This window comes from Pagrus pagrus (genome assembly GCF_965226575.1).
Source record: "Pagrus pagrus genome assembly, chromosome: 9".
Taxonomy (NCBI): Eukaryota; Metazoa; Chordata; class Actinopteri; order Spariformes; family Sparidae; genus Pagrus; species Pagrus pagrus.
Genome location: NC_140193.1, coordinates 31740587 through 31767190, shown reverse-complemented (window position 1 = coordinate 31767190; position 26604 = coordinate 31740587). Strand labels below are relative to the sequence as shown.

At 39.8% G+C, this 26604-nt stretch overlaps 1 protein-coding gene across 6 annotated transcripts; it reads left to right on the top strand.

Annotated features, from left to right (window-relative positions):
- Nucleotides 1–6151: 6151 nt before the first annotated feature.
- ddx3xa (DEAD-box helicase 3 X-linked a) lies at nucleotides 6152–25074 on the top strand. Of its 6 annotated transcripts, none has more exons than XM_084361233.1 (20): nucleotides 6152–6474; nucleotides 7304–7355; nucleotides 7637–7684; nucleotides 8471–8530; nucleotides 13307–13414; nucleotides 13799–13934; nucleotides 15338–15442; nucleotides 15537–15636; nucleotides 15784–15919; nucleotides 16070–16167; nucleotides 16252–16350; nucleotides 16465–16625; nucleotides 18083–18227; nucleotides 18308–18452; nucleotides 18765–18815; nucleotides 20552–20733; nucleotides 21003–21120; nucleotides 21218–21371; nucleotides 21674–21795; nucleotides 22010–25074. In XM_084361233.1, the coding sequence occupies exons 1-20, from the start codon at nucleotides 6430–6432 to the stop codon at nucleotides 22093–22095; spliced, it is 2151 nt and encodes a 716-aa protein (XP_084217359.1). In that variant the 5' UTR covers nucleotides 6152–6429; the 3' UTR covers nucleotides 22096–25074. The 6 variants fall into 6 exon arrangements, with proteins under 6 accessions (XP_084217359.1, XP_084217356.1, XP_084217361.1 ...); XM_084361230.1 differs by having other exon boundaries at nucleotides 13307–13480; XM_084361235.1 differs by lacking the exon at nucleotides 8471–8530.
- Nucleotides 25075–26604: the final 1530 nt, after the last annotated feature.

The window sequence follows — 26604 nt, the reverse complement described above, 5'->3', positions numbered from 1 at the left end:
TGTGTACTAAAAACATGTGCAGATCAGTTGGCTGATGTTATTTCTGATGTTTTTCTGATGTTCATATTTTAACATCTCACACTCACAGGAGACTATGATCGTTCCTCTGCCTAAAACGTCTGCTGTGTCTAGTCCTAATGACTATTGCACTCTGGCTCTCACCCCACCCCAAGTGCTTCGAGAAGCTGGTTCTCCAGCACATCAAAGACAACATCCCATCCAGCCTGGACCCTCACCAATATGCTTTCAGAACCAACAGAACCGCAGAAGATGCCATATGTACTGCCCTTCACTCAGTCTTCACACACCTGGAGAATAAAAACAGCTACACCAGAAAGCTGTTTGCTGACTTCAGCTCACATTCAACACAATCTCACCCATGAAGCTAAATGGAAAACAAAACACTCTGGGCTTGAGTACAACACTCTGCAACTGGATATTGGACTGCCTCACAAGCAGACCCCAGAGAGTTTGAATTGGCAGTCACACCTCCTCTACGGTAGCGCTCAACACCGGAGCCCCCAGGGCTGTGTGCTCAGCCCCCTCCTGTTCACACTGTACACCATGACTGCACTCCCAGAAATCAAGAGAACTCTATTGTGAGTTCCATCCCACCATCATGGGCAGCATTATAAACAACGATGAGAGTTCATATCAGGAGGAAATCAACAATCTTGCAAAGTGGTGAACAAAGAATATTTTACTGCTCAACATCAGCAAAACCAAGGAGCTGATTGTTGATGTAAAAAAGAAGGACGCACACATCCCTGTCTGTATCAGTGGAGCTGAGGTGGAGCAGGTAAACAGTTATAGGTTCCTTGGAATTACCATCACTGAGAACTTGTCTTGGTCATCACACATCACCACCCTGGTTAAAAAAGCACAGAAAAGGCTCTTCTTCCTCCGGACACTTAGGAAGGCTAAATTGCGGAGTAAGATTCTGGTCAACTTTTACAGAAGAGCAATAGAAAGCATCCTGACTGGAAACATCACAAACTGGCATGGTCTGTGCACAACCCAGGACAGGAAGGCTCTACAGCGGGTGGTTAAAACCGCCCAGAACATCACTGGTACCATCTACAGAGCATCAGCATTATCGGTGATGTGAGATGTCTGCACAGAGCTCAAAGGATACTAAAAGACAACACCCACCCCAGCCACAGTCTGTTCACTCCACTGCCATCTGGCAAAGATACAGAAATATCCACTGCTATACCAACAGACTACGGAACAGCTTAATTCCCAAGGCTGTGAGACTCCTGAAGTCATCCTCAACAACACTCAACACTCCATAAAATAGATGTAGCGGGACTCAAGGACTGTTTATAAAATGCCCAAAAAAGGTACCCTGTGCCTTATATCAAGGGACTGTTAAAGGGAAATATTCAAGTAACGTGTCTGGAACAATTATCTAACCTTCCCAAACCTGCTGTAAACTTAACAATAACAATGGCTTTGTCAGAAAAACTTGCCATTTCAACAACTATGGACAAATATTAAGGTAAGCTTCCTGGAACATTCATCTAACCTTCCCAGAACATGCTAGGAACATAACAATAACAATGGTTTTATGTCAGAAAAACGCGCCGTTTAACATGTAGGCAACATAAGACAGAAAAATTCTAGTAACCTTCCTGGAACATTCAAGTAATCTTTACAGAGCGTGCTGGGAACGTAACAATAATGTTGGTTTTATGTTGTTAGAAAAACTTGACATATTTACGATAAGGGGAAACATTCAGATAACATTTCTGGAATATTTAACTAACCCTCCTAGAATGAACCGAGAACACAACAATAACATTGGTATTACATCAGAAAAATATGCCATTTCAACATTTAGAGAATGTTAAAGGGAATCATTCAAGTAACCTTTCTGGAACAATCATTTAACCTTCCCAAACCTGCTGTAAATGTAACAATAACAATGGCTTTGTCAGAAAAACTTAATTTGAAAGCATGTTCATAGAATGTATCAAAAATGTTGGCATTACATCAGGGCAAACTTTCGAGTAAGGCTCCTGGAACATTCATCTAACTTTCCCAGAACATCCTGAAAATGTAGCATTACCAATGATTTTATGTCAGAAATACTCGCCATTTCAACAACTAAGGGGCGTTAGGGGGAACCATTAAGGTAACCTTTCTGGAACATTCCTCTAACCTCCACAGAACACTCTAGGAACATAACAATAAAAATGGTTTCGTGTCAGAAAAACCTGGCATTTTATATCTACGCAAAGTAAGACAGAAACGTTCAAGTAATGTTCCTGAAAAATTCTGGTAACCTTTTCATGAACAGCTGTGAACGTAACAATAGCGTTGGTTGGTTTTAGGTCAGAAAACTTGCCATCTTTACATCAAGGGGAAACTTTCAACGTTCTCTCCTGGATCATTCAAACAACCTTCCCAGAATGATCTGAGAACATAAAAAAAACATTGATATTTCATCAGAGAAACTTGACATTTCAACATGCAGGGTTTGTTAAGGGTAAACTTTCAAGTAACCCTCCTGGAACATTCATCCAACCTTCCCAGATCCTTTACGATAAGGGGAAACATTAAGTTAATGTTTCTGGAAAACTTAACGAACCTTCCCAGAATGATCTGAGAACATAACAATAATGTTGGAATTTCATCAGAAAAAACTTGCCGTTTCTTGAACAATCATCTGACCTCTCCAAACCAGCTGTTAATGTTACAGTAACAATGTATTTCTTCAGAAAAAATGTTAACATCTAGGGAACGTTGATTTGAAACCTTCAAGTAACCTTCAATGGAATGTTCAACTAAAGAATGTTCATAGAATGTAACAGTATTCTTGGTATTACATCAGAAAAACTTGCCATGTCAACAACAATTAGGGGGAACCATTAAGGCAATCTTCCTGGAACATTCATCTAACCTTCACAGAACGTGCTTCTTTGATCATCACAATAATGTTTCTCGAACATGGTGAGAATGAAACAGTAGCATTAGTTGTACTCCAGAAAAACTTGATATTTCAAAATCTAGGGTTCATTTAGGGCAACTTTCCAAGTCCCCTTCCAGAATATTCAACTTACAGTCCCAGAAGGTTCTCAGATCAAAACAATAATTAGAATACTAATTAAACAAGTATTACAGCAGAAAAAAATGCTATTTAATATCCAGGGAACATTAAGGGAAAATGTTCAAGTAAATCCTCCTGAAGCGAGTTACCTTGCCAGAACGTGCTAGGAATTTAACAATAACTTTGGTTTCAGGTCAGAAAAACTTGCCAAGTAACATTCCTAGAAAATTCAATTAACCTTCCCAAAACTTGCTGTCAACCAGTGGTGAATATACCGTATACTATGGGTGAACTATTTACCCATCTGATGATTGGATCCCATATTCTGCATTTTTCTGGTGATCGAAATCAGTATTTGTCCTGTTTTTTTAATCCGATTGCTGATTAAATTAAAAAAAGTATTTGAAAATGCGCTACTTGGTGCAGCTTGCAATCTGCAAAGTAACAAATGACTAATTTTATCAATTAGTTGTTGTGACTAAAAAGTACAATATTTGCCTCCAGAATGTAAGGCAGTGGAAGTATAAAGTAAGAGACAATGGAAATACTCAAGTAAAGTACAAATACCTCAAAATTGTACTTAACTACAGTACTTGAGTAAATGTACTTAGTTTCATTCCATCACTGCTAGGAAAATAACAACAACGTTGGTACTATGGAAAAAACATTATAGTTTTAACTGCTAGGGAAATTTTATGTGGGATCTGCAAGTAACCCTCCTGAAACATTCATCTTTCCGAATGTAGCAGTGATCTTGCTGTTTCAACATCTGGGAAATGTTAATGTGCAATGTATGGAATGGAAGTAACCTTTCTGGAGCATCATAATAACCATCAAAGAATGTGCTGGGTATATGACAGTGACACTGTTTTTTCATCAGATAAACGTGTTGTTTCACTATCTAGGGAATGTGAAGGGGAAACATGTAAGTAGTCTGCATGGACTATTAAACTAACCATCCTTGGATGTTCTGGAAATAGTTTTAAAACTTGCTCTGCTTACTCTAGAGAATGTTAATGTGAAATGTTTAATTATCCTTCCTGAGACTTTCAACCAATTTTCCCGGAACATGTTGGCAGTGTAATACTAATGCTAGTTTTCCACTTTTTAGAGACTTTAATGTGAAACAACCTAACAATATCATCGTTTTACATCAGAAAACCTTGCCATTCTAACATCGAGGAAACATAAAGATGGAATGCTCAAGTAGCCTTCCGGATCATTGAACTAGTTTTATTAGAATTTTCTGGCAATGTAAACATTGTTAGTTTTAGGTTAGAAGAAAGACTTGCTGTTTTACCACCTAGAGCATGTTAACGTGAAATGTTCAACTAACCTTCCCAGAACTTTCTGGGCACCTATCACAATATCGTTGGTTTTATGTCAGACAAAATTTTAACCTCTGGGGGACGTTATGCAGGAACATAAAAATGTATTTTTAATTTATTTATTTCATCATTTTAAAACAAACTCAAGTGATTGATTTTATATTTCCACACAATTAAACTTAAATACCACCTGTCAATCTCTTCGACTAAGGGCAGCAACAGGAGAGTCAATAGAGAAGTAGAGAAGTGCACAAGCTAGCTACATATTTTTTGAAAGTACAGTTGCCTAATTTACAGCAAATGAAACTGCAAGATGAGGAATAACGGAGGTGACGTTTTAGGAAGCAGCACTGTACTGATAGTAGCTTATTATAAAATATGGAAAATAAGATGCAATGATCTTAAAGGGAAATTTGCAGTGTTATAGGTACAAAAGGTTTTGGAATTGGTCTAGTAGATTTCCTCAGCTGCAACATGGGCTGCAATGTAATCTTTCTTAACAACTTTGAATGTCTTCATACATCCACTAACCCTTTGTCCACACTGGCTGCTTGGTAGTGTGTGGCGGCTGCGTTGCTGAGCTGCTGCGGCTCACATGCGTGTGTCCACATAGGTTGCGTTGCTGCTGCAGCACAGATCCTACCTGCCCTATTTGTTTACATTGAGTTTGCCTTTGATAATTACCAATACACTTGATTTCCTTTTTCCCTGTGCAAGACCAAGAAAGTGGGATGGGGAAAGAGAGGGAGGGAAGGAGAGAATGCACAGGGAAAAACTGCCCTTCACCTGTTATGTGTATTCTCTTCATGTCTGTGACATATTGTACAGATACACACATGAAAACAGTAGTGAGACACTAGTATGATGTTGTTAAACTGTCTACAGGTCGTTTTCAGGTCTATTTTTGCAGAGAACTGTGCGTGTCACTGTAAAAATAGGCGAGACTCCGAATGTCTAGATGATGCACTGCTGCAGCCTCAACGTGAGATGCACTATTCATGCTGGCAGTGTGGCTGCTACAACCTGGAAAAAACATCGACACTGAAATGAAAAGCAAGATGTAATGCCACGCACATGCGCTGCTCACGCAGCCAGTGTGTCGAGCCTGTATAAGTGCTTGTTTTTGCCACTGACAGCCTGAGATTGTTATTGTAATTGTCTGACCCCATTACAGAAATGATCCCTACAGATATCACCAACTCTGGTTTTGGTCAAAATAAATCCTTAATTCAACGTTTTTACTATATTTAACTATATTTTTAGGTGTTGTTACAACATTTTATCACAGTACCTAGCATTTTTTATGCTTTTAAAAAGTGATAGGGACAATATTGGCCATTTCAAAAGTGGTTGGGATGTTACATGTCCCTAGCGTCCCCAGTCTAAATTACATATTTGCTTGTCTGTCTGTTCTCAAAGTGGGATCACTCAGTTGGTTCATCCAGGTTTGAAAGGTTTATCAAATTATCTGGAAATCTCTATTGAGTAAATCCCAAATTAATCCTAATACACGTAGATATACTTATTCTTTCCATGTATGCCAAATCTCCTTCCTACTGAGTAATATTGGATAGTTTAAGTGTAACAAACATTGCTCTGTTGTATGACCGAGAAACACCAAACGTGGTGCCTGGTTTCATGTAGGCACTTCCTCGCTTGCTCGTGTTGGCCAAACCAATCGGAGATTTAAAAAAAACAGAAAAGAAAAGAAACATCGCGATATTTGTGGCCAGGGGTTACAGAGGCGATATCTCGCGCTACCTGATCACTCAACGTCTCATTCCACCACGATCAAGCCAGCCGGGAGGGGGTTTCAGCTACACAGCAGTCATTTCATTCGGGAACTTGAACGGACTTTATATTTATAACAGAGATCATCGTTTTATTTATTTAATATAAACGTTGTTGTCTATCTTACTTTGTAGATAACTGCTGACTCAAGATCTTAAGTATAGAAAAGAAAGCTAAGTTTACGTTACAGCATTGCCGGCCGTGCTAACAAAGAAAATCCGTTCTCTTCTGAAATAATCCCCACTACTCTCTTTAGTTATGAGTCATGTGGTCGTTGATAATCCACACGGTCTAGATCAGCAGGTAAGTACTTTCAAGTGGTTACTTCTTTGCTTCTATCATATATATTTTGAGATTTTCCATTACGCACATGTAGTTTCGACAGAGAAAAAAGGAGCTTCATTAGCTAAGTCGCTAGCCTTCAGCTAGCTAAGCTAACGTTGCGGCTGGTAAAATGGAGGTGATGATGTCGCTGGAGAAATTGTGATGGCGGAGCTCGTCACTACGTTGTGCCAACGAACAAAACTAACTAGACTGTCAGTACTGTGTTTCCCCTTAAAATGTAACATCGGTGTTAAACTTTAATGATGTGTCATGTACTAATTACCCGTCGTCATTTTATTTCAGTTAACCCCGATGGAAATTTACAACGTTAGCTAACCTTTACGTCCGGCCGGTATCACACAAAGTTAGCCCGGCTAATGTTAGGCCTTCTCAACCTGAAACGTGGCGCAGAAGAGAATGTTGGCAGTCGGTTTCAGCGACCAATAATGGTTTTGGAATTGAATGGTCACTATTTAATGGATCGTTCAGGTTGTATAAAATTGGATAAGCAATTTAACTGAGGGTATTGAAGAAAATGATTGTACTTTTATGTCATCTTAACCTGTCAGCATTTGCCTTTTTGAAACGATCACCGACTACATGGCTGTGCCGTGCCATGTCGTAGGTTGGACAAAGCCAGTCTTAACAAGTCAAAAACAAAATGACTGAAGATATTAGATTCGAATGTCATTTCACCGATAGTCATTGTTTTGCTCTAAGCTCATTTTCTGTTATTGGTAGTTTCAGAACTCTTGGTGAACTCGATGTTGGTTTAACTAATATTTTTAAAATTGTTGCCTTTCCGTAGCTTGCTGTCCTAGACTTGAACTCTCCTGACGGCCAAGGCGGAGGCACTGGCAGTAAGTAACAAAGTTGATTTTTGAAGATATGTTGGTGTCATCATTGATTATGTTAGAATCAGTTTAAGCTTAATGGTACTGTTCATATAATTTGATACTTTTGTATTATTACATTCAAGTTATTTATTTTGTTTATCCAAGCAATACAGAAAACTGGTTGAAACATCTTTACTGTAGCACACTGAGACAGTGTTTTTCTGAAGGTTCTTGTATGTATATTGTATTTGTAAATACCAATCTCCGAAAACAAATGTGTTTAACTGCTCTCCCCCCCTACCTAGGGCGTTACATTCCACCTCACTTGAGAAACAAAGATGCCTCTAAAAATGGTAAGTTCGATTTAACAATCAGACCATCAAAGCCGGTTTGAATTGTAGTGTTGTTAATATTAAAATCAGAGCATGGTAAAAGCAAGCACAGTTGAGGGACAACAATTAAATATTTGTTTCTTATCACATCAGTCTTTAAGAGTTAAGACAAAGATGTTGGTTTTACAGGGTTTTGCTGCTTCAGACCACAGGAATATTCAAGACATTATTTCCATTTAAAATAGTGCACAGAAGGATGAGAAGCTGTGACGTGGGTTTTTGGTTTCTGTGCACTATAGCTTATTTTGACATGGATAAAATGGGGCAAGCGTTACTGTAAAATGGCCTGAAATTTTAATTAGAAAGACAATGGGACAGATTTAAAGCCAATTTTGTTAAAACATTTTAGGTAATATTTTTATGAAGTGGGCATGGGGAGAACATGGTTAAGGTTTCCCAAGCTTATTATTGTTTCACGTTAACAAGAGGAGTGCTAGCTGTTTTCCTGCTCTGAAAATGGGAAATATGGTGGGTGGATGGGGTGATGGTTGTATCCTAAGCATTGGCATTTCAAGATTTTGAACAATGTTCCCATATTTGTAAGACAGATAAGGTGGTTGTAATTTTCTTCTTCTCTTCTTTTTTTGTAAATCTGTTTAGCCTCTTAAAGGCTTAAAATCAAGATGCATGTTGTGCCTGGCATACTCAGCCAGATAGGTTTACATTTTTAAAAAAATAATCAAATCATGGTTCTGTGTCATTGCACACTTGACGTTTTTCTCGTTTTACTGTTTTCTTATTCCACAGCAGGAAATGCTTATTCCGCTGGTAGACAGTGCGGTTATTCAGTGGCACCAATAAATCTCTGTAAGTCCCTTCTGTCTGCTTTCGCTGAGGGCAAACTGCATTATCAGATGCATGTAATAGTCATTCAACACAACAGAAAAACCTGTGCGAAGGAGGAGATGGTTGGGTTATAGATGTACATTTTACAGTTTATGATGGGCTCATTATTGTTTGATGCGCTTCTCTCTGCTGGGATGCTTGCACTCAAATTAAGAACTGTTACAGTTTAAGGTCATTTTGATGTAAGCATAATCTCTTTGGATTAAGGAGTTCAAAAAAAGTGAGGTAACTTTCTTTTAAGAGAGATAGAGATAGATATGTTAAAATATTTTGTCTCTCTATACATTCAAGCCCATATTTCACCTGCAATGTCCCCCAAGTTTCTTATAAACAGTGCCCACAACCATGGCAGGCAGAGTGTCCTCAAAGACACAGAAATAACTATACTTCAGGATGGGATGACTGTAAGATTGGTAACTATTAGAGTAAAGCCAAGCCCAACACTCATACAGCATGAGCCAGTAATTATGGGTGAGTCTTTTTATAGCCTGCTTCCCTACCTTTGCTCAGGTTACCCAAGACTGGCCTCTCAAGAGCTTGCCTTTTACCATGCCTACAGTGGGGGTTGGCGAAATGGATGTGGTATACCTTGACCTCTACCTGCATGCCATGCCGTTTACTTGTCAGAGTTTTATAGTGTATATAGCTGGAAACTGGGGCATAATTACAGCCCCCCTGCTTTGTCATGGTCACTTGATTAAACAGCGGAAATTTGGGCCTAACACAGCATTTCCCAAAGCTTGCAAATGAGGTTGCTTATAATGCATGTGATGGTGCTTTAAAGACTGCACTGCATCACAAGTGTGACTGTACTACTAATAACGACATTATCAGCTGCGAAAGAATGTGACACCTTTTATGAATCATACCCTTTAACCTCTGTTAGTCATCAAATTAGGGTTTTTTGTGGGTTTTTTTTTGCACAGATGCGGAGCTGTACACTGCTGCGTTGACATACAGTGCATTCAGAAAGTATTCGAACCCATTCACTTTGTTCACATTTTATGTTACAGCCTTATGCTAAACTCATTTAAATATTTTTTTCCCCCTCATCAGTCTACACTCTATGCACCTTGATGACAAAGTGGAAACACAATTTTAGATTTAGGTTGAAGCGCCTTTGGCAGCCATTACAGCATGGAGTCTTCTCAGGTATGACGTGACAGGCTTTAAACACCTGGATTTGGAGATTTTCTGCCAGGTTGGATGGGGACCGTTGATGGACAGCCATTTTCAGGTCTCCAGAGATCTTCGATTGGGTTCAAGTCAGGGCTCTGGCTGGGCTACTCAGAGTTGTCTTGACTGTGTGCTTAGGGTAATTGTCCTGTTCGAAGATGAACCTTTGGCCCAGTCTGAGGTCCTGAGTGCTCCGGACCAGGTTTTCATTAAGACACACATGGAGGCCAAACAGTTCAATCATGGACACGCAGACTGTGAGAAACTAGATTCTGGTCTGATGAAACCGTAAGGTGTTTTTTTGCAAAGTCCAAGCAGGCTTTCATGTGTCCTTCACTGAGGAGTCTGGCCACTCTGCCATAAAGCCCAGATCGGTGGAGTGTTGCAGTGATGGTTGTTAAAGGTGCTTTGATCAAGATTTTTTGGGCTGATCACCAATGGCTGGAAGTAGTATCGGCTGAAGATCAAAAGGACAAGGAAATCTAAAATTGTTAGCTATTACTGGCATAGTTAAGTGGCATTAAAATGTTGAGGAAATAATTCTATATATGTATCACATATATATCACACACACACGTGACACACATACACACACACATATTTTAAATATATATATATTTTAAATATAAATAAATATATGATTAGGGCATTTGTGCCCTGAGACCAGTATTCCACCACCTGGTCGCTATTTGTATCTGGTTACATTTATCTCTGACAGAAGATTGATAAAATGTACGCTGATGTAATGTGCCTGTATCTACAAACTCAAAGTCAACTGTACTCGGCAAAAGTAGTCTGCTTCAGTATGTTTATTTAGTGTAAACCTGTTGTGTTGTCACATTAAACTGCAGTTTACTGTTTAACACTTCATGTTCATCTGAACAGAAACTGCTGTGTGCCTCTGCTGTAAGCCATTAGCTGTGTCAGCTGTTAGCTCTGGTTGCTGTTTGCTCTCATGCTGTAAGGTTCAAAACAAACAGTAGTCCTGCTGTTACCATAGTTCTCTCTCCACAGCGCTGTGTCGGCGCTAGTTATAATCACTGGCTGGCCATTCAACATGAGACCTAATGTTACGAGAATTGTTCCTTGGTACTGATCCATCTATCCCCTCAGTCACAAACGGCTTGCTGGCAGGACCTTGCTAATATGTTGTGCTGGTTTAACCAAGAGGGCACTGAAAATCTGTATTGATATTGGTAGGTGGAAAGTTAGTTAGCTGTTAGCAGCCAGTGAGCAGCAGTGTCCTGTGGTGTGTGTGGCTGTGACATTTTAGCAGCGCATAGAGAAACTGTCTCCTGTGTTTATCGATCGGCTCTTCTGATTGGATTCTATTGAGACCACAGATCAAACTTTATACAGTTTATATCGGCCGATAACGATCGGTGCCCGATCAATTGGAGCACCCTAAATGGTTGTCATTCTGGAAGTTTCTCCCAGCTCCACACGGGGTCTCTGGAGCTCAGCCAGAGTGACCATTGGGTTCTTGCTCACCTCTCTTACCAAGGCCCTTCTCTTCAATTGCTCAGTTAGGCCAGGTGGCCAGCTCTAGGAAGAGTCCTGGTTGTTCATAACTCCTTCCATTTATGAATTGTCGAGGCCACTGTGCTTCAATGCAGCAGAAATTTCCCCATCTGTGCCTTGACACAATCCTGTCTCTGAGCTCTGCAGTCAGTAAAATTCTGTTTCTGCTTTGTCATTATGGTGTATTGAGTGTAGATTGATGAGATGGGAACATTAATTTAAACGATTTTATCATAAGGCTGCAACATAACAAAATGTGAACAAAGTGAAGGGGTCTGAATTCTTTCTGAATTCACTGTAAATCAATCCCATTCAGTAATCTGAAGTCTGTTCTTGTGAACGTTTTCTAGACCTTGTAGCTTTTGGTCCACTGATGGCACACGGTTGTCAAGTACTAACGGTGATTACTGAATAACGTGTTGAGAACCACAGTGCACGCAGGCTTTTGTTCTGACAACTGACTGCTATGGGTGATTTCATTGATTGGTTATTTCTCTCTGGTGTGAAGGTAGAATAACTATTAAAATTTACTGTTGCACTCGGGAGTGGAGCAGAAATCTGCATACACTCACTTGACCTGTAGTGTCTGAAGGGGACGTTTGTTTCTGCAAAGTTATTTCAAAGTAGTGATTATGAGGTCTTCTCCTTTGCAGTTTGTCTGGCATTTGTGGATTAAATTGATCTACTACAACTTTCATGTTTGGTTGCTATGATGTATCATCATTTCAAGGGCTAGCTTTGCTATCAAGTTTCAACTTGCATTGTTTTTAGTTCTTCTAAAAGTAGCATTTTTCTTTATTTTGGTGGTTTGGGTTGATGTGAATTGTGGTGTTCGTTGCTATGTTCACGTGCATCATTTTTGTCTTCCAGTCTGAGTAGCTAAATTCTACCACAAATCCTGATGTATTTTTTATGTTGATTGGTTTTTGCCGAATTTACCACACTGCACTTTTAAAAGTAAAGGCAACATCTATTAAACATTTGGACTTTGAAGAACTTCTTAAATTTAGGTAACCACTTCAATGCCCTTTTCTTTGCAATGCAGCTCTGTCTGAGAGGTCCCAAATACTACCCGTTCAGATGCAAATCCATGTCCTGTTGCCATCGACGGGGCACTGTTTGGGCTTGTGTAAAAAGTAATAGACAGTGTATTGTTGTTTTGCCTGATATTCTGAATTTAATTACTCAGATCAACATCAGAGACAAAAAACTCTGCCTGTCTACAACCCTTTTCCCCTTGTGCTTACTTGAAGAGGGCACCACAACGCTGTTGGCACACAGGTATTAAGTAAATGTCATCACCACAGATCTAGAATTGGCCCATTTGGCTGAACCAATTCTCATTCAAAGCAAGACTAATCTGAGACTAGATCTGTGTGGTTGGTCTGCCCCTTGATGCTGTAGTGACATAGCCTCAACTACTTAGCATGGAAGCAATAACTATAATTTATCCCCTACCAGCCTCATCCTCAGTCTGCACTGGTAACAGTGTGGCCACAGATGGGAACGATGACACAGCCAGTGTCCGAAGCTGGGCAGATCGCTGTGGTAAATGTCCCAAACAGGCTGAGAGGGGGCTCAGTAGGTCTCTTTGTACAGAAGTCATCCTACTCAAATAACAAGGCCAGTGTCTGGGTGGTTATTTATAAAAAAAAAAAAAAAAAAAGTCAGTGGATTATTTGTTTAATCCACAACCTTTGATTTCTCTGCGTCTGTTCTAATGCACAGGTCTAGAACTTGCTTTGCATTTTTGCTACTGTTTTTATATTGAACAACATTATTTTACCCGGTGACACAAATGTTGTTGGAGTGTATGTTTCTCACAATTGTGCAAGCTTTCAGTCAAGGTTCTAGTCTACTATGGACTGCTTGCATCCCACCTATCAGTAATAAGGCTAAGAATAGGTGAGCAGTGGAAGAGAGACTCATGGTTAGTCAGGACTTTGAGTACAGCCAAATGTATACTGACACAAATAAGTAACACATGCCGCATTATGTGCCTCCTCAAGCCTTGTATTCTGTTTTTTGTCTTCCATGAAGATTCACCAGGATGGGACAGTGGACGCAGCAATGGATTTGTGAATGGTTACCATGACAACCGCACAAATGGGGGCTTTGGAGGGCGAGGACCCCCTCGCAATGATAGAGGTGGGCGTGGCGCCTACCGTGGTAACAGGGGTGGAGGCTCGTTTAATCAACCATTGCAAAATGCAGGTGGGGAAATCCTGACATGCCTTAGAATGTTTAATTATAGCTCTAGATTTGGATAGATGACAGTGTAGCCTCAGACTTAAACTTGGCCCTCCCCCACCCTTGTTTATACAGTTATGATATCAAGACTCTTTATTTATGCTGAATAAACATGATAGATTTACATTAAATCATAATTAACAGTAGCTGTGCACTTAATTTACGATGAAACGACTGATGGCGTTTTGCTTTAGGGGAACGTAAGCTTCACTATTGACTTTTGGCTCTGAGTTTATTTGCAGAAGAAACTACACGACTGATGGGTTGATCTGGTTACTACAGGGTTTGGCAGTTATGACAACAAAGATGGCAGCTGGGGAGGACCTCCAAGGGATGCTGCCTACAACAGTTTTGGGGGACGTTCTGATAGGAACAAGTCGGCCTTCTTCAATGACCGTGGGGCAGGCTCAAGGGGAAGGTGTGTAAATTTATTACATTTGTAATGGACTGCACTTTTAGGTTTTTTGAGCCTGTAAAGCGTCTTCAAGTTCTTTGATGTCTAAAGTTTTAGACATTCAGTAAAATTTGTGTTCTGTGATGAGCACTTCAAATCCTCTTACTTCTACTAAAAATAGTTAACGGTTAGTTAATAGTTAACAATAGCTAACCAGTAAGTTGGAAGTAATTGATGTAATAAAACTAGGGCTGTCAAGCAATTAAAAAAATAATCTAATTACAAGCTTTGTGATTATTTAATCGTAATTAATCCGTATGCCAATATTAGCCGTAAGCATTTAAAAATATTTCAGCGCAAATGGATTTTTGTAGATGAGTGAATAAATGGACTTTCTAAACTTTAAAAGGAGGTGATATTCTAAGCTTGAATTATTCTGATGATTAGGAAATTCCTTGCGGAATAAGTTGCACTAAATGGCGCTTCTGTCAACACTTCCATCTGGGCGTCTTTTTGTTAAGTACTGCTCCAGTGTGTTTTGGCATTTTTATGATCGTTCCTGACAATCTTTTTATCATTTTTGACAAATAACATAATTTTGTGCTTAAAAAAAATTAGGGTGTCACTAAAATGGAATTGTCTAGAGTAGAATCTCAGACTTGTATATCGTCCACCAAGCTTGGCTTCTGGTCTTCAGAGCAGTGTGGCACCTTTTTTAAGAACAGGGCAGTTCGTAGTGAGTGAGTGGAGAGCAATGGTTGGTGGCTGAGCTCCGACCTCAATTTTTGACAGTTAGAAACACTGGCTGGAGTGTGACTTCTCCATTCAGTATGCTCAGCAGCGTTGAGTTATCTGCCTCCATCATGTTTATAAAGCTGTTGTGGAACGTGTTCAGTGACGTAAGGTCAAGGGGTGTCTCAGAGCATGATTAATCTGCGTTGTTTTTTTAACACGTAATTTTTTCTGTAATTAATAAATCGAAATGAACGGTTTCTTTTGGAAGCCCTAATTAAAACATACCTGTCAGAATAGCCAACACACTGGTGGCCAAGTTAAAGATGGTATCGCCATGCAGCCTTAAATAGGATATCGCTATGGACTATCGCTCAAGATCTGTTATTTAACATAAAAAGGTTAAATAAAAGATAAAGAAGCGCTTTAACTCGCAATAAACGGAAATAATTTTATATGGAGACACAAGTTGGTAAAGCTGTTGAATTGCATGTTAAGTTATACACTCAAGGTGTAGCTGTTGTTGCTACAGCTATTTTTAAAGTAATGAAAAGTGCATGGTGTAGGTTGCCTTTTGATTTTTTGAAGAAGAAAAGTCTTAACAATTGTGTTGTGCAGATACATTTGTATTGAAGGAGACATGAATTTAAAGGGTTTGTTTTTGCTCCACACTTTTAAACACTTTTTGTGTACAGATATGAGCGTGGGGGTTTTGCTGGTGGAGGAAACACTCGCTGGGTGGAAGACTCCAGAGATGATGATTGGTCCAAGCCCACTGCTCCCAATGAGCGCCTGGAACAGTAAGACAGATTCTGCTCACAAAACACAATAACACAATGTACAGCTATCTGGTATCTGCATTTGACCACAACTTTGGCAAACCTTAATTTTTAGTGAGCTTTTCTCCGGAAGCAACACTGGGATAAATTTTGAGAAATATGATGATATTCCTGTGGAAGCCACTGGAAGCAACTGCCCGCCCCACATTGAAAGTGTAAGTTTATACTCAGCAGATCTTGTGTAATCTTAATGATGTAATTTAAATGGCCATCCTCTGTCCATAGGGATTAATTCAAAATTGACTTTTAAAGGGTTTGATGGAACAGTTTGTCTTAAACTGATTTGTCAAATCATTATGTAGTTCCATGATGTAGACATGGGGGAGATTGTCATGGGCAATATCACCTTGAGTCGCTACACTCGTCCCACTCCGGTCCAGAAGCATGCTATTCCCATCATCAAGTCCAAGAGAGACCTGATGGCTTGCGCCCAGACTGGTAAGTGTTTCTGAAAACGTGCACTTAATGTGGGGTTATTATAACATTTTTAAATGGAAAGTAAAGGTTTGTGGGTCATTCAGGGTATACCCTTTGGCTCCATGGTTATACATTTGAGTTTAAAATGGTATAATCCCTGCTGTGTTTCAGGCTCTGGTAAGACTGCTGCTTTTTTGCTGCCAGTGCTGAGTCAGATTTACACTGATGGACCTGGAGATGCCCTTCAGGCCGCTAAGAACAATGGACAGGTACTGGGGAAAGAATACACAGTGAAGATATTTTGCATTACCATCTGACTTGTTCCTAATAAACAATATTTCTTTCATCTTCAGGAAAATGGAAGGTATGGTCGTCGTAAGCAATACCCACTTTCCCTGATCCTGGCTCCCACTAGAGAACTGGCTTTGCAAATCTATGATGAGGCCAGGAAGGTGAGTTTCAAGAATACTTCTGACTAACTGACACCATCCATGACACAAAACATTGTTTTCCTGGACACTGAATATGTATCTTTAAGCTTGTTTCTCTTTCTTGCAACATTTTAGTTTGCCTATCGCTCACGTGTGCGCCCCTGTGTGGTGTATGGTGGTGCTGATATTGGCCAGCAGATAAGGGATTTGGAGAGAGGCTGTCACCTGCTGGTGGCCACACCTGGACGTCTGGTTGATATGATGGAGAGGGGCAAGATTGGTCTGGACTATTGCAAGTCAGTATAACAGAGGGATCCATACTGAGATTAATATTGCAATGTACTTCATATTTGTATTTTGTTATTACTTTCACCAAGGAGGTGATGTTGTTTTTAGTTCTGGCAGCAGGATTAGGGAAAACTACAGCCCGATTTTTCATGAAACTTAGTCGAGTGGATCTGATTTGACACTAGACTGTGGGGGAAAAAGCTGAATCATACATTTCTATAGACAATATATCATGAGCCATATTTCCAAAATCAGTGCACATCTTGTCAGTCATTCTCAATCTTATTTCAGCAAGACCATTGCTATATTGGATATAAAGTGGTAAATAAAATACTTTTTCAGTAAAGTGCTATAATTAGCTGTTTGTGCTCATTAAAGGATAACTACCGTTTTTTACAACCTGGACCTTATTTCTAGCAAAATATATGATCATTTACTCACCCAGATAACTTTGGTGTCATTTGAAGTCGTTCGGACGAAATTAGATCCAGTGTAGCGCCGATATATCCATATAATGCGAGTAACGGGGCATTATCTGGGTGAGTAAATGACCATATATTTTGCTAGAAATAAGGTCCAGGTTGTAAAACACGCTTGTGTCACACACAAAATCGGATAAACACCAGTTAGCTTCTAAAAGTCTCCAGCGAAGTCGCGCTATCACATGCTTTTGTACGCGTTTGTAAATTCGATAAGATAAAAAGTTTGTAAGATAAAAAGTAAACAAAAACTATTAATCACTTCTTTAATTAATTAAAACAAGCAAAAATGTGTACAAAACAATGATAATTTTCGTCTTTTTTGACAGTGGATCCGTTTGGAATATGTCAGGGAATAGTTCTATACAGTCTTTGGGAGTAACAGATCAAGAAGGAGCTGTTAAAGAGCTGCAGGCGACAGGCTGCACACCTCCAACTTATCAGAAAGAAAACAAACCTTTATTCCCACATTAACTTTGAATAACTGAATTTATACCCAATGCTTATGAGGAGCCTGACAAATACGTTATCATCTTGTCGGTCAACGGTCTTTCCAGTCCTTCTCCTGGCACACAGCATACCCGAAAAAACCCAGTTGGGTATTTTGAATTTGAGTTTTGACCCTTTGAGCTTGCTCTAGCTATCCAGTGTGTTGGATTATTGAAGCTGCAGAGTAACAGATTGAGTTGACAAGTATATGAAATACTGTATGTTTAAAACATTTAAGTGGCTATGGAAACGTAAATACACATATGATGCAACTACTTATACTCTTACACACATCAAAGATATTAAGGAGAACTTTGGCCAGATGATGAGGCTTCAGCTAGGCACAATGATATTTTGACAATATTCTAGTGATTTGAGAAATATATCCAGACACGCATGGCGGTTAGACTTGCAGATTTGCATTTTGTAGAGTGTACTATTGGTGTTGGAGGTCTGTGCTCTCTTATTGCCTTAGTTAAATAGATGTTTCTCTACAGCTACTTGGTCCTGGATGAAGCTGACCGCATGTTGGACATGGGTTTTGAGCCACAGATCAGACGAATTGTGGAGCAAGATACAATGCCACCTAAAGGCATCCGGCAGACCATGATGTTCAGTGCCACCTTCCCTAAGGAGATCCAGGTACATTGATATATCAGGTCCTCATTATCTTGCTTAATTAGATAAATATCTGCATACTTATCTGATTTTGTTGTGCGTAGATCCTTGCTCGTGACTTCCTGGAGGACTACATTTTCCTGGCAGTGGGGCGTGTTGGCTCTACCTCAGAAAACATCACACAGAAGGTGGTCTGGGTAGAAGAGACTGACAAGAGGTCCTTCCTTCTTGACCTTCTCAATGCCACAGGTGAGGAATGCATATACAATAAGAAACATCTTTTTTTTGTTGTTTTTTCCCCCTGCCCATGAAGGTCACATTGGACTCTAACCCATCATCCTGTGTCTGCCTCATATCAAGCTAATATTGACTTAGATACATCTGTGCTAACAAATATTCATTATAGCAAGACCTTGCAGTGAAAGAAAAAATATCGGTGGTGAGCAGGGATTGAAGTTGCTTGCCGTGTTTTAGGGGGGTTGACTTCTCATGATGATCTAAAGCTGATATTTTTGTGTACTGAGCAGCTTACATTTACCGGCTGGTTTGGTTTTATCTTAGTTATTCCCAGTGAGGTTCAGGAAAATGTGACAGAGGCACCAGAGAAACCCGGTAAGTATGAACATACCATAACTTCACTCTGACCCACAAACCAGAAACATCACATCCCACAGCTCATCCTGTCCCTCTGCTCCCTAGCTGACATGCTACCTCAGTTTTGTTTTTCTTTAATTTCCAACAAGAGCTTGTAGGATCTTCAATAATATTTGCCTTGCACCACAGGGACCTAAATCTCAAATACAGAATTCGAGTCAATAGTACAACCTCTCCCCACTGAAAGAGGAGTCGTTTTTTAGCACAGTGTTAACCAACACCAGCAGTAAGGTCAGCTGGCTCATCATGATCATGTTGGCTGGTTGTCATAGAAAGAGCTCTCAGTTTCCATTAGTCACATGGCTGTAACTGCATGGAAATGGCAAGCCAAGTGTCTTGTTTTCGCCTTGACAATTAAGCTATTCTGATTGTGCTAATCTGTGCTTCATTTTAAAGTACCCAGACATAAGTAATTGGAGAGGATAGAGCTTCGATGGATGTTTTTATATTTTTTTTACTATACTGGCTTGTGCCAAAGTGCATTGTTAAAGTAGTTGCAGGTTAGCTGTGAATTTGAAATGGCTTGTCCTACCCCATCACCCCCAACATTTTTTTTTTTCTCAAGCTTTTTTTTTTCTGGTAGCCATTAATGCCAAATATCGGTTGCCATCACTGTAAAAGATGACAATAAAGTGACTGATAAAGGCCAATCTTGCACTGTGTGCTCTCTGTAGCAGATTTCCTCACACAGTGAAACATTGTTTATGTGGTTAAAGAAGCATGGTCTGTAACCCCATCATACAACCCCAAATGGTCTGTGTTTATGTAGTGGAAACAACTTCAACAGTGTCTGATCTCTAGCAGATCACTTGGCATAAATGTCATGAGTCACATTTGCCATGCTTCAACAACTGAAGCTGATACTCTCAATAGTGTTTAACCAGAAACCTCAGTATTGGGATCAAATGGCTCAGGAAAAGTGTGGTGTGCCAGATTTAGGAGACAGCGGCGTTATTTTAATGGGTCAGTTGAAAAGCAACTGGTCTCTCCTATAACACTGTTGGACTCATTATGGACGGTTTAAAAACAAATGATTAAAACTGATACAGCAGAACCAGAGATGCTGCCTTTTTTGCTCCACCCATTCTCCATTTCTAAAAATCTGTTGCCTATATTGCCAACAAAAAAGCCTATCCACTGAAAGACATCCCTGCAGGTAATTTGTTGGATTTTACTCTGCTGCTACAAAAGGCTTTATACTCCTTTTTCACATATGCAGAATATTGGTTGAGTTACCCTTTAAGTAAATATAGGTATTGGGTCAGACAAAGTGTCAGCACACACCCAATATTAGGACTTGATCCAGAGACAAAAAAATAACTTGCTCGGACATTCCTAATTTTAACATAATTGGGTTATTTAGCTGTCATCTCAAGCACTTTGTGCTGAAAGACTGAAGAAATGGATGTCCATTAATGGTTGTCAGTAAAAGTAAAGCTTTTTATGCAACCCCCGTCTCCATTTCCAAGTTGTCATTTTGGTTTTTGATTTTCTTCTTTACTTCATGATCTTGTAATTGCTGTCCTTTTTTAAATGACAGTTTTAAGTTTCTGATCCCATCTTCTGAGTCACAAAAAATCCTCCCCATACCCTTGTTTCCAGTTTTGAATGATTTATTTTCTTTTGTTCTCCTTTATCGCTCTTTATCCTGCTCTCCTCCCTCTGTCGCGTCCTCTTTATTTCTGGCAACACAGGCAAAGACTCATTGACTCTGGTGTTTGTGGAAACCAAGAAAGGAGCAGATGCTTTGGAAGACTTCCTTTACCACGAGGGTTATGCCTGCACCAGCATCCATGGAGATCGATCCCAGAGAGATAGAGAGGAAGCTCTGCATCAGTTCCGGTCTGGACGCTGCCCCATCTTGGTGGCTACAGCTGTAAGTAATCTTTTGTTAACTTTCATTTATTTTATTTTTGTTTGAGTGTGTGTGTGTCCCCTGTTGGTCCAGTTCCATGGTGACAAATGCAGGAATCATGAGGAAACGACACAAACTTGTTCTTGAAGGAAACTGTTGGTAATGATGATTGCTAATAAACTTATGTTCTATGATCAATTTGGCCAGTGAAACGCTAGAACACTATAAATTGTCTGATGTTGTTGACATGATCATTGAAATATTTTTTTTCCAACCTCTTATTTTTCCAGGTGGCTGCTCGAGGCTTAGACATAAGCAATGTGAAGCACGTTATTAACTTTGATTTGCCCAGTGACATTGAGGAATACGTTCACCGTATTGGCCGTACGGGACGTGTGGGCAACCTTGGTATGATTTTGTTTTTTCTTTTGTTTGTTATGGCTTTGTTATGTTGCATACATGTATTTATATAACCTCCGTTTTTTCATTATTTTTTTTTTAACAGGTCTGGCCACGTCGTTCTTTAACGACAAAAACAGCAACATAACCAAAGATTTGCTGGACATTTTGGTGGAGGCCAAGCAGGAGGTTCCCTCCTGGCTTGAGAGCCTAGCCTATGAGCATCAGCACAAAAGCAGCAGCCGTGGACGCTCTAAGAGGTAATTGTTGACAAAATTCCATGAGCCAGGTGAATTGCTGACGTTTGGGAATGGAGTTGGATAGTATGTGCTCTGAAACAAATGCTCAGTTGAACCATACCTTAGCCATTGAATGATTAATTCAAATGATATTAACATACTTGTAAATTAAAATTAAGTTGAATAGACCAATATATTATACCTGGCAGTTGCTTTGCCCTCCATTTGAAACAACTCGGCTTTGACCACCTTCCGAACTTTAATTTGTTTAATCATCAGAAAATTTGTGCTATAATGTCTAACTAGCAAGTGTTCTTGTTTAGGTTCTCTGGTGGTTTTGGAGCTAGAGACTACCGTCAGACACCTGGAGGCTCTGGAAGCTTCAGTAGCAACCGCGGAGGGCGTAACACTGGAGGTCATGGAGGAAACCGTGGCTTTGGTGGAGGCAAGGAAACTTTTTTTAATTTTCTAGCCTGTTAACTTAAAAGCATCATGACCTGTGTGTAGAATATCTTACAAATTTGAGCTCTTTATTTCATGCAATCACTCTCAAGCTTCCTACTAATAAGAAAACGAGCCAAGCGGTGTCCGTTTTTGATTTTTTTCTAAATAGTTTTGTTGCCACTTGGGTGTCTGACCTCTGATTTTGTCCTTCCCAGGTGGCTTTGGTGGCAACTTCTACAGCAATGATGGCTATGGAGGAAATTACAGCCACTCTGGTAGTGTGGATTGGTGGGGCAACTAGTCACCATAGGAATAGGTTGCCATGCCAACCCATCCCAATGGAAACCACATGTTAACTTAAGCCAGACCATAACAACCCTCCCTGTGTAGCTTCACTGACACACAGTACATTACCAACCCTGGTTCTCTGCCATTCGCTTCTCTCAAAAAGGAAGTGCAGCACGACGCAAAGGAAAGTCACCAGCACGTGCAATGCACTGGAGACCGCAGAGATTCGCACACCTCAGAGTGAGCATGGATGCTGACATGCATTGTTCGATAGCAACCTCGAACTTTCATTGTTAAAAGTATTTTTGTTCTTTTTTGTGGAAAAAACCCAATTGAATAACCTGAGGATCATTTGTATGTTAATGTACTGTGCCTTCGGAATTTAAACAGGAAACCTGTGTTTTCATTTCACCAGATGAACATGGCCAAGAGCTCTAAATTTGATTTTACTATTTTGTTTGAAAAATATTAGAAAGGCAAAATAAGCTTGGACTTAATCAAACCTTGGCAAACACTGGGGTATTGTGGCTCTGAGCCATGATTCCATTTGAACTTCAAATTTATTGCAGGAACATCATGTAGCCTTTTCTATAGTCAAACAGCTAAGGGAGCCATTACTATGTCTAATACAAACTGGGCCACTCTGCAAAGCAACTGTATTTTAATCCTGAGGTACAAAGTTACATTTGTTTTTCTTACTTTTTTTGCTCACTCTATCCTGGACAGGCTCCTTTTTATGGATATGATAGTCTTTGAAATAGCCATTCCTATTGTAATCTTAAGAAACACAGAAGTCATTAAGCTCAGTGCCAATAATTGCTGAGGTTTAAACAAGAATAATCACTGCTGGAACTTGTTACTCCACATTTTTCAATTGACTTGACAGTGTTACGGCAGCTAGTATGTTATCAAGTGCTAGCTACATTAAGTGGGCGGTGTTTTTTGTTTATTTTTACTTGAGACATTTTTGGTGCAGGTGTGTGCAAAATTGAAAAACTGATTCAGTTTTTTGATTTTTGAATTGTTTCTCTACAAATATGTATCAAAACAAAAAATGCCTGCCATCTTGAAAGTGAAGTTCAAAATGGCTGCATAAAGGACCACAGCATCGGGAGGGCATAGCGTGGTGTTAGTGTTTACCGGCAACCATGAGGCCCAGATGGTATTCTACGCTTGCAAGTGTTTTGTTTTTTGGTCAAGGAGAAAGGACACGTGAACTGAGTCGCAGGCTTAACTTAATTACAAACGTTTTCTCTTTTCAAGCTGCGTTGGAGGCATGGTTCATCTTTAAGAGACAGGCATTTAAATGATCACTGAGGTTTATCAATTTAACAGCAAGGAACGGAGCAGGGTAGAGCAGCACTCTGACCACTGGGATTTGGGGAACAGGGGTAGGCGTGGGGAGCGGTTTTCAAGTGCACCGCCATTGTCAGTGGCTTTGGTTTCCATTGCTGCGTAGTGTAACTGGAGGTGGCCAAAGATGGGGGGTGTCCACTTCCTTATTGAACATTAAAGTACTGTCAGGTCCTCTGGGAGTTTATCTGCTCAGACATGTAAAAAAAATCTATGACTTACTAAAGCCAGAGCAGGCTTCTCCTCTGAAAGGGGAGCAGCCATCGAGAGCACGAGATGGGGCGTTTCACCTCCCAATTTTCTCATCGGGTGTGTTGTGCCTTGAACCTTTGTGTTTTTTTTTTGTTTTTTTTTTAAGAAATTGAACTAAAAGCGGATGCACTGACAGTGTTGAGAACTTGAGATTGAATGGTGCTACTTGATTTAGCCCTTGCACGTCGTGCCCATCAAGTTTTACAAAAGTTCTTTTATTGCACATCTAGAGTTTTATATAGATGTCTTGGATATGTGTCCTTAAGCTTCCAAATATTGTGTGTGAGGAGATTGTGAAAAACGCAGCTTGTTTACAAAGGGGAAGGGTTCTCAAAGTTTAAACCAGGATTTATTTGGGACCAGGGGATTTAGCAGTCGGGGGAATTTAGCCATTTGCACAGATTTCTAGATTCTACTTTTGCTGCTAGTTTTGTGTAATTTATTAAGCATTTTTGACAAATATTTATTTTTGTAAGCCTCAAAGTGATTCTTTGAAAGTTTCAGAAACTTGACCAAAAGACAGTACAAAAAACACTGGCACTTGAATGTTGAATGTCACCTGTATGCGTGAAATTTATATATTTCGGGGTAGTGTGAGCTTTTTAATGTTTAAGATACATTGGACTCGGTAAATAATATCCACAGCTGTTTCAGGGCCTCCTCAGGGCCAGTCATCTCTATTAGATTATTATAATTGGTCAACAAAATTTATAATGGAATTGAACAAACATGCCAAGGTTTGGAATATAGCTGTCAAAAAAGCAAATAAATTTCCTAAGCATATCAGTGCAGAAGTGTTCAGATTCTCCAATTGTGTGCATTATTGATTCTTTATTCTAATTTGACCTGATAATTGTTTTTCTCCAGTGACTGTCTGGCACATGGCAATCCTTAAAGAAACAAACATGTGGTTTATTCTTATTGTTGTATTTGCATATGACACCTCCTTGAGTTCTCTGTGAATGTGGAGCAAGTCTGCAGCATTGATTTCCAAGGCAGCTGTTGGAATTGTATGGGTTGAACTGAAGGTTCTGTGCAAGTATTTGCAGGCAGAACCTGAGACTTTTTCCACATTTGCGAGAGGACTCTAGAGCTCTTTAGATGTAGACTTTGCTTTCTGTATTAGCTTATAGGCTACTGCACTGCATGGGAAATACTCAGCTGTGCAATTGTATGATTTTACCAAAATAAAATGTTTGAATGCAAAAGTATCTTGAAAAATCAAGCATGTTTCATGATGACTTGTTTACTGTAGTTGTGCAGAGAAGACCTGTAGCAAGCAGTCAGTTGCCTTGTGTGGATACAGGGCAGGCTGCAAAATTCAATTTGGTATAGATTGGGCTTAATTTCTTTTGGAAAAATATAAAGATTTAATTTGTAAATTCAACTGTTTCACTTGTCTTATTTTCCCAAACCTCTTTTGACACTTGTCAACTCACTGAGATCATCTTTTTCGACTAACATGTTTGCGCAAACAGCCTGGCTTAAGGAAGGACAGACGGACACGAGCCATTTCAAGTTGTGTTTTTGTTCAATTAGAAAAGAAAATTGAATAAAAAAAAACCTGACCTACGTAAATGCAACCCAACCAAGTATACTACAGTCAAGCCCGAAATTAGTCATACCCCTTGCAAATTTTGACTTGACTTACAGCAAGTTTTTTCTTGATTGGAAATGACACAGGCGTCTCCCAGAAGATAAGACAATGTACAAGAGGCATCATTGTGGAAAAAAATATTTCTCAGCTTTTATTTACATTTGAACAAAAAGTGGCATGTCCAAAATGATTCATAACCTCAATCAATAGAAAAGCCTTTATTGGCTATTACAGCAATCAGATACTTCCCATAATTGCTGACCAGCTTTTTGCATGTCCCTACTGGTATTTTTGCCGATTCATCTTTAGCGATGAGCTCCAACTCTTTCAGGTTGGAGGGTCTCCTTGCCATCACCCTGATCTTAAGCTCCCTCCACAGATTCTCAATTGGATTCAAGTCAGGACTCACTGATGCCCAAGGCAAACCTGCAAAGAACATCTTATGACGAGACAAAGGGAATACAAAAACATTTCTGTGCCCTAGAGACTTTTAGATATTTCACAAATTATAGAGCAAAGTGAACTCATGAAATGTTAGAGAAAAAAAGGGTTTTTCCAGTTTGATGTCGAAGAACTTGGTTGGTCTGCATAGATCACTCACTTCAACACCATCCAACACCTTTGGGATGAACACTAATTGCAAGCCATTAGGCCTCATGGCCCAACATCAGTATCTGATGCCTTTTCACAGACATTTGACATGTCAAAGCAGGAAAAGCACAGGTGTTGATACTGACATACTGTAAATGATAGCTAGCTTTCTTGATTTTCAGGGTCCTGGTATTGTGCATGTTGGCCCACTGACACACTGTCATGTCTTACTTGGAAAGTTAGAACTAAACCTTTTAATACATTGATCAGCCACAACATTAACACCACTGACGGGTGATGTGATTAACATTGAACATCTCGTTACAATGCAATGTTCTGCTGAGAATCCTTGGCTCCATCTATGTGGATGCCACTTGACATGCACCAGCTGTCCAAACACCATTGCGGACCAAGTACACCCCCTCATGGCAAAGGCATTCCCCACTGGCACTTACAGTGCAGAATTAAAATAAATTTTCCATACCATCAAAAGGTTCAGAGAATCAGGAGAAACCTACACGTAAGGGGCAAGGCTGAAAATATACAATGAATGCTGTGGCCTTTGGTCCCTGAGGCTGCACTGCATGTAAAGCCCCTCTTGAGCCAGTGGTTCTTCCTGTCTAACATTCTTTGTCAAGCAGAGAATGGCCGTGTGGTTAATTGTCGGACTTAATCCATTGCCACTGCAACCAGAGTGCCGTTCTAGCAAGAGCAATGACAGCGATTGCA